We start from the raw sequence: 14,912 nt of genomic DNA, 5'->3' as shown, positions 1-14,912 counted from the left end.
CAAACCCGGATCCCGTGACCTGCCGAAGTACGGATCGCGCTAAACCGAAACAAGATGTCAACCATCATCATCGACCTCCACCTCAAGACCTCCTGCTTCCTCGTGGATTGCGACATCGAGCTTCAACTCATCCCACCAGTTTGAAAAACCAAGCCTTTTTGCTTCAAGCCATCTCATACATATAGAAACCCCTGGATACCGACTATCGGTGTCGCAACAAAGTCCGCCAGTTCAATACGTCTGCCTGATCAACTGTTTGTCAGGCGCCGCTCTCTGCACGACGACCTAATCTTGGTCATCTGTCAATTTCACGTCATATATTATAGTCTCAACCATGTCCGAGTCTGCCGGCGCAAATGCTCCAAAGCCGAGCAGCAGCGTGAAGCTGGTTTTGCTAGGCGAGGCTGCCGTTGGCAAGGTACAGCTGTCACTCTCTCACTCCGTAAGGATCAATAGCTGACGATTCATCATTTCAATTATAGTCTTCACTTGTCCTTCGATTTGTCAACAATGATTTTCAAGAGAATAAGGAGCCCACTATTGGCGGTAAGGAAAACTCCCTGGTTACTGCTTTGACCTGAAAGGAAGGCTAGTCGCATACTTTGCAAGAGACTGTCTTATCAAAGACGCTGCGCTCTGCAAAGTATGGCTTTTAGTCGGACTCTCAAGACGACCACCGAAATTTTGAACGCCATCACATAGGGTCTCGGAACGCCCGGCTAACGTCATAGTATAGCTGCCTTCTTGACACAGAAATGCTCGCTTCCTACGCGCACAATTAAGTTTGAGATCTGGGATACCGCAGGCCAAGAACGATTTGCCTCTCTCGCACCGATGTATTACCGTAATGCGCAAGCAGCTCTTGTGGTCTACGATGTCACCAAGCCTTCGTCCCTGACAAAAGCGAAGCATTGGGTGGCCGAGCTCCAGCGCCAAGCGAGCCCCGGAATTGTCATTGCTCTCGTCGGTAACAAGCTGGACTTGACCAACGATGGTGGTGATGCTTCCGCCGCGGCTGCAGCCGAGGCCGAGAGTGAGCCCGCCAATGGTGATGGAGAGAATGCTGCCGGCGAGGGTGAGGAACAGGATACAGTCTCTGGGGATCCCCGGAAAGTGTCGACCCGTGAGGCAAGCTCATATGCCGATGAGGAGGGTCTTTTGTTCTTTGAGACCAGTGCTAAAACCGGAGCTAATGTGGTTGACGTTTTCACTGCTATCGCCAATGCCATCCCTGAGAGCAGCTTGAAGACCGGGCGTGGTGGTGCCGGCACCGGACAGACTGCGCTGGGAGGTCGGTCAGGAGAGGACTCGCGGGTCAATCTTGGTGACCGAAGTGCGGCGACAGCAAAGGAAGGCTGCGCTTGTTGATCGTATTTTTGAAATCACCTTGCAAATTTTCTCATGGGTACAGGCGTCTCCCGTTCTACTTGCTTCATTGCTATTAAGCAATGCGTTCATTGTTCACTTCTATATCCCTTTTGCCGATAGCAATATTGAGTTTTTGCAATTATATTGGGAGAAACGTAGAACATATCCGTTTTATGCCATGAGATCATATCGTCCAGCAACTGTTTGTAAATACATACTGGACTGATGTACAGTACTGTAGCAATGAACAGCCAATGAGAGGCCATCCGAGGGCAGGCCAGTCACGGGACCCGCCATCCCCTAAGTGGAAGGCACACTAGTCCATATTTGGAAATAGTGCACCCTAAGCGAAGCCGCCGATCCCACAGCAAATTCCCAACTCTTGAGAACGCGAAGTCCACCTCCTCTCCGCCGACCTCAAACCAGCACCTTCGCAGCACTCCCGTCGCTCGCAAACATGGCTGCCATCAACAAGATTGCCACCAACTCGCCCTCCCGGCAGAGCCCCTCCGAGCTCGAGAACGCGATTGCCGGCGCTCTCTTCGACCTCGAGAGCAACACTCAGGACCTGAAGGCCACCCTTCGTCCTCTGCAGTTCGTCTCTGCCCGCGAGGTAAGAACTGCTCTCTATACGCCAATCGAAACATTCTGGAATCGCATCGCAAGGGAATTTCGTCGTGGTGGTCTTATCGGGGAAAGAGACGGAAATATTTGTGCACTTTGTGGCATCGCACCAATTTCGCAACAGGGCTTGTTTCAACACAATTCGATTATGGATTTGGTTATCTCGATATAGACAGAACGACCTATACGAAAATTTCCTCGATGTCTGGACCGGAATTGTTGAATTGGAATTTTTTTTTCTCTACCCGCCACACTTTTGTGCGCAGAGAGTTCGACCACATCAGCAATGCTAATATTCCTTTCTACAACAGGTTGAGGTCGGCCACGGCAAGAAGGCCATCGTTATCTTCGTCCCTGTCCCTCTCCTCCAGGGCTTCCACAAGATCCAGCAGCGGTAAGACGATACCTGGAGATGTCCACAATTTTTTTTTCTTACCGCCGGGGCCTGGAACAATCGGACTAACATGGATTTTTTTCCTTCGCCAACAGTCTGACCCGCGAGCTTGAGAAGAAGTTCTCCGACCGTCACGTTCTCTTCGTTGCTCAGCGCCGTATTCTGCCCCGCCCCAAGCGCTCCGTCAACTCCCGCACCACCCAGACTCAGAAGCGCCCTCGTTCCCGCACTCTGACCGCTGTCCACGAGGCTATCCTGTCCGACCTCGTCTACCCCGTCGAGATCGTCGGCAAGCGCACCCGCACCAAGGAGGATGGCTCCAAGACCCTGAAGGTTGTTCTGGATGAGAAGGAGAAGGGTGGTGTTGACCACCGTCTCGATGCCTACGGCGAGGTCTACCGTCGGTTGACCGGCCGCGCCGTTGTTTTCGAGTTCCCCCAGAGCGGTGCTGAGTACTAAGCTGCTCGTTTGCTGTTTGCGGGAGGGAAGGAAATGAAGGTGTATTTGTCTCTAGGTCCGGACTCACTCTAGATTCAAGGAGAACATGACGGGTGAAAGAACCAAAAAATGCATTACGGGTTTTTCTTTTGAGTTATGTGCCCCCCCATTGACTGGTGCATGGTTTTAAGGCCTCTGTTTCATATAACTGGACGAGGCAACGGAGCTGAGTTCCATCCGGGCCGTGTTTCTCTTTAATGAGGATGGGATGGGATATGTGATAATATTCCAATCGAACAATTCCGAATTTTCAAAACATGCCTGCGTAGTTGTGAATGGGGTTTGCACCGTTGATTCCTGGTAGTGAGGATGACGGCAGGAGAAGTCGTCTCATCTCATTCATGATTCTCGGATTTCCCCCCATACCATGTAGTAGCCTAAGTGTTACTTTGGATCGATGCAATCTCGTAGAACAATATACAGCATTGGTTCAAATATGTACTAAGACTGAATACATGGGGTATGAAAAGCAGAGCGCAAAAGTAAGTAATATATCAACGGTGTGCTCCGACTTGTCACCTACAGTGACGCCGTGATCCTTCCAACACCAAGTACCATCCAGTAGGCCAATTCCCGAGCAACCAAATCATCTGGCTTAGTTTCTCTGCCGACGTTCTGCTGTTCAAGCTGTGCCTCGGCGTCCCATTCCATATGCACAAACACCGGGATTTCCAGGACATCTTCATCCTGCTGCGAAGCAATTGCAAGCTCATTCTCATCTGCCCCTTCTTTCCCATCATTGGCTTCTGAACCAGGCAATGTTCCAGGAATCACCTCTAGCACAACTGTAGTCCAGTTTCGGCCCTTATCCCATACTTTACCGGCCTCGGGGACCTTTTCTGCAGCACGGAGACGAGGGTCACTCGTGATTGGCGCAGATGCACCTTGTAAAGCCTCGTCCCAGACATCGCTGTTCGGTCCGATATCGAATTGAGGACAAAGAACAGTCACTTTACTAGCGACACGGCCCGGCGTAACGGACGGGGTGGCGAGAGTGATACGCACTGGGTCAAACATGTGGTTCTTCAACGTTAATAGCACATGGACGGGGCGCAAAGGCGCCAAAGCATTCAAATCTGGAGCTGGATTCGGAATCAGGGAAGAAGAAGGAAGAGTAAGGGGACGAAGTGTGGGAAGAGGAATGTAGCTAAGAGCAATGAGGCGGATACGGAAGCGTGTAGATTGCGGCTTCGTCTCCGGTTTTACGAGGATATGCTTGCATGACTTGCACCGCTTAGCACGCTTCGTCCGAAGGAGCACCGGCAATGGTAACAGTTCGTCGGAAAACCGGACATCAGGGGATTGCTCTGTGCGTTGGCTCAACGACGCAACGCCATCCCAACCGCAATCCGGAGAGGAAAGTCGCTCAATGATGGCAGCGTCTCCGTTCTCTGGAGCAACGCGGAGACCCTCACTAGCGTTTATTGCTTCGCGCATGACTGGTGGCTTAGGTTTCTGCTTTTTATTGCCACCATATAGTCCACTCAGGCGGGATGATGAAGCATACAAAGACATCAATCGATTTAGAGCACCGGGCGACGAGAACCCCAGGTCTGAGCCCAAAGGATCATTCGGAGACGTCGAAGTCTCAGAGATCTGTGAGCGGTAGAAGTTTTTTAAAGCCGCGAATTGGGCTTCTGCACCGAGATGAGCTTCGACCGCCGGGTCGTCTTTTGATGTCGATTGCTCTCTACCACCGTCGTTAATGTTTGCTGGCTCATCAATAGACGCAAGATTGGAGAGGGGCGACTTGAGATCGCTAAAAGCCCGTGATCCCTGTCTTGATCGAGTATCAAATGCTGGCCCGGTTGTAGAATCGGTCATCTTCTGTAGCTGGTTGCGAATGTTCGTAGGCTTGTCGAATTTGATGCCAATATCAAGCGTTGTCCAGAGACAATAACCGCAGGAAAGGACCCAAGGCCCTTGCTGATTGCCATTACCTGTGACATTCTCAATGGTACTGACAGATAGAGGTGCTGTACAGATTGGACAATTGAAGCAGTTTCGACCGCATCTGTTATGTGTGTGAGTAACGGGGGTGGTTAAACCAGGGTGTATGCACCTGTACACACCTATTGGTATCTCCTCTCACCATGCTACTTGGAGTTTCAAATAAGCAGCTTGGGCAGTACCAGCTCACAATCTCTTCTGTTATACATCGAGGGCACTTAATTTGATGACAGTCTTCACAGTAGAGAAGCTGCTCAGGAGGATACAGTGAAAAGTTGGACCGAGGAGACCTAGGATCGAATGTTTGCTCCTCTTCTTCTTCGTCCTCTCCAACTTCTTCTTCGTTACCTCTCTTATCTGCATTTTCTGGTGATTTCACATCCTTTGTGTCTTGGTGGCTAGCATTTGTGCGCTCGGGAGGGGATTTCTGCGGCGAGTCCCTGGATCTGCGCTTTCTGGCTGGGTCGGGAACAGGTGTATCGGCACAGGGGCACGAGACGTAAGTATAAGGAAATGGACAGGACATGATTATGAAGTTCGAGTGATAGGTCTTGTTGTGCAAAGAGGCAGATGGTACATATGATGACTTCTTCCACGGTCAAGTCATGCTTCGCGTTGGCGGGGGTTGAAGTAAATTATGGATAGGGGTGGCCGACACGAATAGCAACTGTTCCCTAGTAAAAGGAGAAGCAGCTTAGCGAGTTATGATATCTATAGCCATACAGATATTAGCTCATGTTCTCTCAATGTCCTTGGGATTGCGGCTCTTGAGGCTCCCTCCTGGGTCGGCCGACGCATGTCGTGGGGTGCAATAGAATCTGCTTTCAGGGCGTTATGACGAACCAGACAGCTGATAAAGGCAAAAGATCTTCTGTTAATGGCTTCTTCTGCAAGAGTTCAATTCTTGCAGAAATCGAGTTGAAGCCCAATTGCGGGCGCGACGGAGGTGAGCTTTCGCGGAGAGAAGCTGCGGAGGTTCCGCAACAACAATCGACGTCAGACAAAATTTAAGATTCGCCCTCCACTTTTCGCTTTTCACCTCAACCTCCATCCCTCCCCCTCGTACAATACACAATATGTTCTAAGGAAGCTGTATATATTGCTTGGTCACGTCATATTCGAGGAATCTAGCCACCATGATATCTTTGCAAATGTTTCGCACTGTGCCGCGGCGGTGCTTCGCGGCAAACGCCAGCATTCGGACTTATGCCAGCCAGACACCCGGCAATCCCATGCTGGAGGTGTTCAATCGAAAAACCAAGCACCTTCAGAAAGAACGAGCGGCTATGAACGTGGAAGAGAGCCGGAAGGTGGACTACTTGAAAGATGAAGTCGCAATGCGGTTATGCGAGCGTTTGCTGGTAAGAATCCCGGCAGGAGAAGGGTTATCATATCCTTGGAAGAGAGAGGTAGAGAGATGAAGCTGATGGTTTGCTGACGTCTGGACTTTCTCGCCCCAATAGGATATCAAGCGCGAGTTTCCACACGTTCTCGATCTAGGCGCAAACAGCTGTAATGTTGCGCGAGCACTGACGACTCCCAATCTTGACACGACTGCGCCAGAAGGCCAACCAACTCCACCGCTGTCAGAAAGGATATCAAAATTAACATGCGTTGAAACATCTAAAGCGCTTCTCCACCGGGACGAGGATTTCCCATTCAACAAGGATATCGACATCCATCGCGAAGTGATCCCCGACCTGGAGACGCTACCTTACCAACCGAATACTTTTGATGCGGTCTTGTCATCATTGTCCATCCATTGGATCAACGACCTCCCTGCCCTACTCAACCAAATCAATACAATTCTCAAGCCAGACTGCCCATTCATCGCGGCAATGTTCGGCGGTGATACCCTCTACGAGCTACGGGGATCACTCCAACTGGCAGATATGGAGAGACGCGGAGGTGTGAGTCCGCATGTGTCACCATTGGCAGATGTGAAGGACGTGGGTAGTCTGTTGAGCCGTGCTGGGTTCAAAATGCTCACCGTCGACGTTGAGGATATAGTGGTTGAATTTCCGGATACGTTTGCGCTCATGCAGGACCTGCAGTCTATGGGCGAGAGCAACGCCATCTTGCATCGAGAGGCTGGGCCTTTGTCGCGGGATGTTTTACTAGCCAACGAGGCTATTTACCGATCTCTACATATGGAAGAGGGCTCGCCTGGTATTCCAGCTACGTTCCGAATGATCTATATGATCGGATGGAAGGAGGACAAGAACCAGCCGCAACCGCTTCAACGCGGAAGTGGTGAAATAGATCTCACTGAGATTCTAGGTGGCGGTGATTTCCAGAAGCGATAGATTCTTGGCTGTAAGATGGGAGCTCGAAAGTTGCGAGACATAGGCATTGAAATATTGGAGAGTGGAGGATGACCCAGGGATAATGTTTTAGTAAATCAATTGTAAAACAGCTACGCTTAAAGAGGCGACACAAGAGGAAGACTGTTCAACAGAAAGAGAAATGTTTATCAGATGCAATCAAACCTCTACCAAGAATAACAAGAAAGAATACACGAAACTTCAGGGATATTTCCGCTCAAACCGTCCGGCGGTCGGTCATGACTCGCACAATAGATCCAGTGCCTGCGATCTCAACCAGCTTCTCATGCCAGTTCAGCAAAACGCTCATTTGCTGACCACCACCACTTTCACCCAAGTTCCGACCCTGAATCTGGGAGAAACCACCAGTGCTCTGTGGGGAAACCGACTTGCTGCGCGGCGACTGAGATCCACTGCTGGGACCAGTGGAAGACATTCCCTTGTAACTGTGCAAAATTAGTACACTATCATAAGCCTAAACGAGATAGACGAGTCCAAAGGGAAGTGGACCAGTCCGTCCGCTGAATACACATACAGGTATTTCATCAAGCAATCCGCACGCTCTGCCCCGCCATCTCCGGCGCAAACACCCTCCAGGACACGGGTCATCTCGCCTTGCCTAATACCCTGCAGGACCTCAGTGACAGTAGCAAGATGCACCTGCTTAGCACCCTCGTCGCCGCCGAGCGGCGCTGTGTCCAGGACCGTACGAAGTGCCCCCTCGGCGTCTCCGCCGCGCAACAGTTGACGCACTTGGGTAGCAACGTTGGCGGCATCACTTGATGTTTCGGGTTGGGGCAGGGTGGCAGGAAGAAGGGTTTCCATGGGGAAGTTGACCGACGACTCCGGGTCGAGCTGGTCAATGTTGATGGTCCGGTAATTGATTTGCGACATTGTGGCGATTTATTTTGATACGTGGAGTGAGACCAAGTATATCGGATAGCGATTGGACCTCTAGAGGAATTGCGGTTGACCTAAGAAGCGTGTTGAGGGGCGGTTGTATATCTGGCGGGGTGCGTCGAAGGTGTCTTGGTATGTCAAGGAAGAAGAGCGGGGAGGTTTCGGGGGTAGTTAGGACAACTGCTCACGGGACGTAGGTAGAGAGAAGGGGGCGGGACAGTAAGATAGATCTTGAATTCAGATTTAGGGGGACAGAAGGCCGTTGATTGTCCTGTGCAATTTCGAACAAGAACTAGAGAGGAATGGAGAATAAAGTGAAGGTGTCCACGAGTGACGAAGCTGGGTTTGGATGCCTGTGGAGGTGGATTTGGGGTGTTGCGGCCTGAGGCAGCTATACACAGTAGAGTTGTTATGATGCTTGATATACTTCCAACAATTAATATTGGCAAGGGGACGAGAGATGATAAAATTTTATATATTACCTATATAAGGTAATATACTATCAAGAGGGAGGTGAGAATCAGGAATCGAAAGACTTTTTTTATTGGATGCTAAATACTAAGAGCAAATGTATTCATCCCCATGACACCGTATACGGGTTTTCCTCCGTCATGGAGAAGCATCAAAGCTCAATCTGAATATATTAAAGGAACAACTTGAGCTTCAAAGCTCTAGCAAATAAATCGAACACAACTTTTGAATAGACTCAGAGTCCGCTTTTTTCAACGCTGTTTTCATGATACACTTGCAGACTGTACCGAGCAAACTTACTGCGGGCTCGAATCTGCCTACCGTACTTGGTAAACAATGGGGGAACTATACAGAACAAAGTAGCCAATCCCGCCAGTATTGACGCGGCTACATTTGCACCGAGTCCTTCGAACATATCCGAGGCAAATAATGGGAAAGCGGCAGACAAAAGTGAGCGCAGAAGTGCTAGTGTCGCAAAGCCACTTGCAGAAAAGCTCAAATAACTGTCTGCAAGGTAACCCCCCGAGCACAGCATCGAACTCGTTCAGTGAGAATCCAATGAGCACCAAGGATATAGCTGAGACAATCCAGTGCACGTTGTTAATGATTGGAGGAATGGTCCAAGCAAACCACCAAAGCCCACAAGCAAGCATAGGTGCTCCAATACAGAACCCAAAGAGTTTGTCCTCTGGCTCTAGGACGAGATTTTGCTCCTCAGCAGATGTGATTTTCCGATAGTCTTTGATACGGGTGAGGAAGCCCGCTACTAGACCGATGCAAATTGCCAAAAATGGAAGTGTTGAGGTTCCATTAGAGAAGCCCATCGACTGGTAGACTGGGGGTAGAGCCTCAGTGAAAAGATAGACCATGGCGAATGCAATCGCACTAATCATAGAGACCAGAAAGACGATAGGCTCAGTAAAGAACAGCTGAATGGGTCGGAAAAGCGCAACTCGCATAAAAGTTCGTAGATCGGGTGTGTGATCAGGATTCAATGCTTTCAGAGTGTCGATACCGGTTTGATTGCGAATTTTGGCCACTTCTCGTCCAAGAATCATAGAAGGCCGTGATTCGCGAATACCGATGAGAAGAAATGATACCACACCAGTAACTATAGCGGCGAAATGAAACACCCATTGCCTGAAAGATAGTCAATGTCAGTCCTTAATGATTATCAAAGTCAGGCAAATGACTTGCCTAGTTATACTTACCATCCCAAGTGTTCAGCAAGATAAGTACTGATGATCGGACCCACGCACATACCCATATTTGCAACCATAGCCCAAAGGAATATCATCCAAATACGGTCCTTTGAATTATACAAATCTTCAATGCTGCCGGCCACAACAATAGTTGGAATAGCGGACAAGAAGCCCGAGAAAAATCGGCCGACGGCGACGCCAGCAAGTGAAGGCACAACACCAACAATCACGCAAAAAATACTGTACAGACCAGTACTGATGATGTATAATAGTTTCCGACCGAAAGCTTCTGAAAAGGACGGAAAGATGATTCCCCCAAGACATTGACCGATTAAATATCTGCGTGCGGTGATGGTGCGGTTAGCAAAACTCTTGGTTTACCAGAGGGAGTATGGGGGCCATAGAACGAACAGTGAAACAAATACAAAGAGAGAAAGTTCCTGTTGGATCTGAAAGTCATGCTGAGCACGATCAGCTGCGGCGCTCTATACTCAGTCAGTTTTGTTCCCACAGGAGGGATATTCTCTATGAGGACTAATTACTCCGGCTGTACTAATGGCGGTACTTTGAGAGACAAAACATTAATAAGACGTCCTTGTGATCTGAGCAGTGGGCAAGAGACTTACGTGAAAAAATCCAGAAAAATAATCAAGCTGCTATCATAGATCTTGCGAGGCATATGCCAGTTGCGTGGATGCTTTTTATTGGAGGCCGACCAGCGGATGAATCCTCCATCTGGAGTGAATTCTAGACCATTGTCCTCCAAGACTAGGTGCAAATGACCTTTTTCGAAGGGTACCAGGCAATCAGGGCTATTCGTTAAGCTGGCTTCCATGGTATAGAAAGCGGACATTGAATGCTGAATGGAGTAGGTAGAATGAAAAGATTGACAAGAAGCCAACAGCAGAAATCAAAGAATCCCAAAAGAAATAGTTTTGAACAGAATGAAAAATCTTTTTTAAAGAGTTGAAAAGAATAATTAGTTGGAATAGACGTGCAAAGTTGAGGTACAAAATATAAGAATGATTCGGCTGGTGTCTGACACGGGCACAGGTACAAACATGAATATTGCGATCACAAACGTAAGGATCGCCAGGATCCTCATCCTCCCGAATACAAACATGGATGTCCCTAGACCAAATTAGGGTATTTAGAGATGGAAGCTCCGTGGATCTCCCGCGAGAATCTGGACTTCCCTATTTATCTCACGATCTAAAAAATGGACCTGAACCACCGGAAAATGACTAAGTTTTGTTCGGATCCGCGGGCCAAGCTTTCAAGCAACGTCAGTCGCCAATCAATACGTCGAGACAAACCATGAATTGTGATCCAAGCTTTTCAATTTATGCAGGGCAATGCAGGAGAATGTCCCACAAGGGACTTGTTTGTAGCTTCCGCGGCCCCATCCGGTGCCGATCTCCCTGCGATAGATCCAGGGTGTTCCAACTGATGATGAAACGGTTCCACCAAGGAGCAGACTAGAGGCAGTATAATAGACTGCTTTTTTCCAGTTTTATGATCGGAATCAATCACGGCATCTCTGCTTCATTGCATTGATCGAGTGGAACCAATGAGCTTTGTGCAAGTAATTCATTCCACTGGGTGGATCGTCGCATTTCTACAAAGAATGTCTACGCGCAATCCTCGAGCTCAAAACCCTTTTAATGAGCCTTGATCTGCATTACGCAAGATCGACGAAGCTCACGCATTGTTCACATGATGGCGTGCTCCCAGGCTACCTCTTTTCTCTTCTAAAAAAAAAAAGCTAAGAATAGGCAATATCTTAAGTCGGCATTGTCTAGTAGTATCTCTGCTTACAACCTCCATCTCGAAGACTTCGAAGTCTCACTGGTAGTAGATGGAGCTTCCAATTAGGCCATGCTCATCACACAATTATAATTGTGTCTGAGCTCTTTTCCATTCCTATATAGCCATTACCCCTCGCAAGCTGAACCTGGAATTTTTTCGACACACCCCGCAAAGCTTATGATGACGAATTCACCGCCATGTGGATAGGTGAGGTGGCATGTGAGATGGTCGGAACTTACTATGACTGCTTCTAGCCGTCACACCCGAGGATGAAGATATTTTGGAAGCTCCAGATCAGGGGGAACCACCAGCGGACATGATTCAGGCCTGGACTCCACATGGCATCTCGTTTCAAAGAACTAGACCTGCGTGCCCCTGGGTGGCGTTCGGGAATACGGAAGGTGTTACTTCTTAAAAATTTGCTGGATTCTACTATTAATGCAGACACGTCAGCTTCCAAGCCCTGGAGATCGGTTCTGGGCAATAATTAAGTCTGTCTGAAATGGATTTTTCGCTCAATAAATCGGCCAATTGCTATATTTCTGTACATTAACCTATATCAATGGAGTGCTATGAAGATGCTAGACAAGTATTTCACGTCACTTAAAAACACTTATCATCACATAAGCAGAAGGCAGTTCCACGGTGTACTACGACCCGAGTAGACTACCTATCGACACGGGATCCGAAAGAGATTTAATGCTGAAAATCCGAAAGGAGGTCCTCCAGTAAACCTTGGAAGCATGCGTGTAATAGTTTTTCGAAATCAATTTGACCCCAACCTATTTCGACTGGATTGCCGAAAAATAATTCCTTAGTTTGCGAGCTCTGATTGATTTATTATTATAGGTCCCTTGGCTCAGACTGGTTTTAAATAGTCAATGAATTCTACAATATGTCTACAGTACCGTTATCGGTGTCATTCGTATAAAATTAACTGAATACGAGTTCATCCTTCCCTTCTGTATGACAATTGAGGAATTCACATCGACTATACAATATAGAAGTATAGTGTATGCTTGTCGTTGTTAGTGCAGATGACATAGCTCCAACATGCTCATCTTCAAGACCTACGCTCATTAGTGATATAATCGAGAACAGATATTTTCTTATATCTGAAGTAGCTAAGCAGGCTAAATATAGCAAACAGCCCATCATCAATATCCGCAATAATTTGCGACAATTCGGAAACTTATCCACGCCACAAACCCGAATAGGTGGCTATCCAATCTCCTCGACAAGATGGAATGGCCTCGTCATGCTCATACACTCTCTATACCTTGCCATCTAGAGCCTCCCGCAACGAGGAACTGAGAGATCGAATAGCTTCGTTATCCTCATGCACGGGCTTTGCCTTGCCATCCAGGACTCCTTGCAAGTAGCTTACGAAGGATATCGGCTGAAAGTCTGGATACAACTCTTTCGACGTCAAATAACCCAGATACTTAGCATTGTCGGGGGTGTTGTCGTGCTAGATACCCCAGGATAGCATATACTCGGCGCTGACTTCCAGAAATGCCTGGTTCAGATCTGTCTCGTAATGTTCCGCAGCTGTCTCGACCCGTTCTCGGAGCGTCTTCTCGTTGAGATACTTGCGGGGGCTCTTTTCGCCGCTCAATCGCTCCAGCTCGTCGACCACCCGGTTGGCCATCCAGACCTCAATTCTACGCGAGAACATATTTGTTCAGCGTTCATTCATTGGCCACAACCTTGGCGACATATCTCCCAATGTACCGAAGATCAGTCAGTGCAGACGGCACCGTACCATCGCCAACAAGGGTCGGTACATCCATGGCGACATAATCAATCTTGCCAGACGGCAGGCGCGGGTAGCCGATCTGGTACCACCAGCCGACGTCGATGATGGTGTATGGGAGATGAATTGCGGTTGATGTGGTTATAAACATCCTCCTTCTGTAGAAAAAATCAGCATATACCACCCACTGTATTCTCAGAGAACTAACCCAATCCCGTAGCATCATCCTCCCCAGCGGCACAAAGGTGATAAAAGCACATGGCACAAAACGCTTGACCTGAGCCTTCTTCGTCGCAGTGGCCAGAGGTATCTGGGCGTTCTGGTCGGTGGCCGCGATAACAGAGATGAGGACGTCGATATCACGGAGAGCCTCAACGAGCGGTTCTTTAGGCCCACTCAAGTCGAATGGCCGTATCTCCACGCCACGATCCTTGAGCCTCCCATTTAGCCGGCTTAGTGACGGCGGATGAGAATTCGGAACAGAAGTAAGTTGATACAATTATTGTAATTGACTTTTTCTCAGCTCCACTGCCAAGTTCCTGACTGACCTTAGAGTCGAAACTATTTTTTCAATATACAGGACTGAGGTGGAATCAAGTAGAAAGAGTCTGGGGTCAAACTGATTTCGGAAACTACTGTACCAACTCATACTGGGTATCGGAAGTGCCTCGGGTGTGACAGAAATATGAAATTCTCATAATCTCCTCATACTACCTAATAATAGTGTAACTAGTAGCTAACGTGAATCGCAGATGGTACCTGTTTCACAGCGACATCTATGAAGCCTGATTAAACCTCGTGTGAGTTCTGTAACCAGCGCTCAGATCTTTGGAGACTGTCTAGGATCTTCCTTCTCAGAAATCAATCCTTCGTCTTGAATATCAAGAATAGAAATGACTATTAAACTATCATAAATCTCTCTTATACTTTCGGGATGCTCAGACCCAGAAGCATACTCGTCTACAGCCTTATAAAAGTTCTTCCATATATCTTGGATCGCTTCGGGTTCTAGAGAGGAATACAAAGCTAGCTCCTGAATCTCTCTTCTCTCTTACATTAAATCAACGAGCAAAGCTAGAAGTTTCGTGGAAGTAACCATGGCATCATGTGCAACTTCAGGCTGATCTTTGACCAATTCAATTTGATCTTTCATGATGTCAATTGTTTCATCAATGAAGTCCAATTCACCGGCGCTCAGTTCAGGGTTTGAATCCAGCATAATCGATAATATCTCACAGATATGAGTGAGAGCAGTATAAGAGCCATTGATATCACCTGTGTTGCCCACATGGGCGAGGTTACGGATGACCGAACGAAGCTGACTGATGAGATCCGGCATGATTGTCGAAAAGGGGGACAGGTTGCTCAAACTCATGGAATGAATGATGTTAACAAAGCCTTATTTTAGATATCAGTATCTGTTTTCAGGGGTCGACTCTAGATGGTGAGAATCAAAAGTACTAGTAATGTAATAAGAAAACAGAACCGGCAGCAGCCTGCATTCTGAATGTACGTGAAGCCAGGTAGAATAAATAACATTGAGATCTTTACCCTAAAAAAGACCCAATGATTTAAATTGCATCCACACTGTAACCTTTATTCTATTTCTGTCACGA

The 14,912-nt window shown here is 48.0% G+C and overlaps 7 protein-coding genes across 7 annotated transcripts; 3 read left to right on the top strand and 4 right to left on the bottom strand.

The window, feature by feature from the left end:
- Positions 1 to 334: 334 nt before the first annotated feature.
- N7469_004194 (Rab family GTPase) lies at positions 335 to 1,368 on the top strand (the record flags this gene model as incomplete). Its single annotated transcript, XM_056643114.1, has 3 exons — positions 335 to 418; positions 483 to 546; positions 737 to 1,368. 3 exons carry the CDS (start codon positions 335 to 337, stop codon positions 1,366 to 1,368), a joined length of 780 nt encoding a protein of 259 aa, XP_056502526.1.
- Positions 1,369 to 1,546: 178 nt separating this feature from the next.
- N7469_004193 (40S ribosomal eS7 domain-containing protein) lies at positions 1,547 to 3,030 on the top strand (the record flags this gene model as incomplete). The annotated part of the gene is made up of 4 exons (XM_056643113.1): positions 1,547 to 1,570; positions 1,706 to 1,981; positions 2,304 to 2,386; positions 2,482 to 3,030. 4 exons carry the CDS (start codon positions 1,547 to 1,549, stop codon positions 2,843 to 2,845), a joined length of 747 nt encoding a protein of 248 aa, XP_056502525.1. The 3' UTR covers positions 2,846 to 3,030.
- A 373-nt stretch (positions 3,031 to 3,403) lies between these two features.
- N7469_004192 (putative dynactin Arp1 p62 subunit RO2) lies at positions 3,404 to 5,360 on the bottom strand (the record flags this gene model as incomplete). Its single annotated transcript, XM_056643112.1, has 2 exons — positions 3,404 to 4,898; positions 4,957 to 5,360. The coding sequence occupies 2 exons, from the start codon at positions 5,358 to 5,360 to the stop codon at positions 3,404 to 3,406; spliced, it is 1,899 nt and encodes a 632-aa protein (XP_056502524.1).
- Positions 5,361 to 5,985: 625 nt separating this feature from the next.
- Positions 5,986 to 7,140, top strand: N7469_004191 (uncharacterized protein; the record flags this gene model as incomplete). Its single annotated transcript, XM_056643111.1, has 2 exons — positions 5,986 to 6,195; positions 6,298 to 7,140. The coding sequence occupies 2 exons, from the start codon at positions 5,986 to 5,988 to the stop codon at positions 7,138 to 7,140; spliced, it is 1,053 nt and encodes a 350-aa protein (XP_056502523.1).
- Positions 7,141 to 7,375: 235 nt separating this feature from the next.
- On the bottom strand, positions 7,376 to 8,052 carry N7469_004190 (actin-related protein 2/3 complex subunit 5 family protein; the record flags this gene model as incomplete). The annotated part of the gene is made up of 2 exons (XM_056643110.1): positions 7,376 to 7,604; positions 7,694 to 8,052. The coding sequence occupies 2 exons, from the start codon at positions 8,050 to 8,052 to the stop codon at positions 7,376 to 7,378; spliced, it is 588 nt and encodes a 195-aa protein (XP_056502522.1).
- A 712-nt stretch (positions 8,053 to 8,764) lies between these two features.
- On the bottom strand, positions 8,765 to 10,566 carry N7469_004189 (uncharacterized protein; the record flags this gene model as incomplete). The annotated part of the gene is given in 5 exon segments (XM_056643109.1): positions 8,765 to 9,032; positions 9,049 to 9,669; positions 9,741 to 10,070; positions 10,143 to 10,214; positions 10,358 to 10,566. The coding sequence occupies 5 exon segments, from the start codon at positions 10,564 to 10,566 to the stop codon at positions 8,765 to 8,767; spliced, it is 1,500 nt and encodes a 499-aa protein (XP_056502521.1).
- Positions 10,567 to 12,813: 2,247 nt separating this feature from the next.
- Positions 12,814 to 14,635, bottom strand: N7469_004188 (uncharacterized protein; the record flags this gene model as incomplete). Its single annotated transcript, XM_056643108.1, has 5 exons — positions 12,814 to 12,959; positions 13,020 to 13,204; positions 13,275 to 13,454; positions 13,485 to 13,733; positions 14,352 to 14,635. 5 exons carry the CDS (start codon positions 14,633 to 14,635, stop codon positions 12,814 to 12,816), a joined length of 1,044 nt encoding a protein of 347 aa, XP_056502520.1.
- Positions 14,636 to 14,912: the final 277 nt, after the last annotated feature.

The sequence above is a fragment of the Penicillium citrinum genome (assembly GCF_028827155.1).
Source record: "Penicillium citrinum strain IBT 23319 chromosome Unknown utg000003l:1.0-4596430.0:1.0-4598250.0, whole genome shotgun sequence".
NCBI lineage: Eukaryota > Fungi > Ascomycota > Eurotiomycetes > Eurotiales > Aspergillaceae > Penicillium > Penicillium citrinum.
This window is presented reverse-complemented; position numbering and strand designations above follow the sequence as displayed.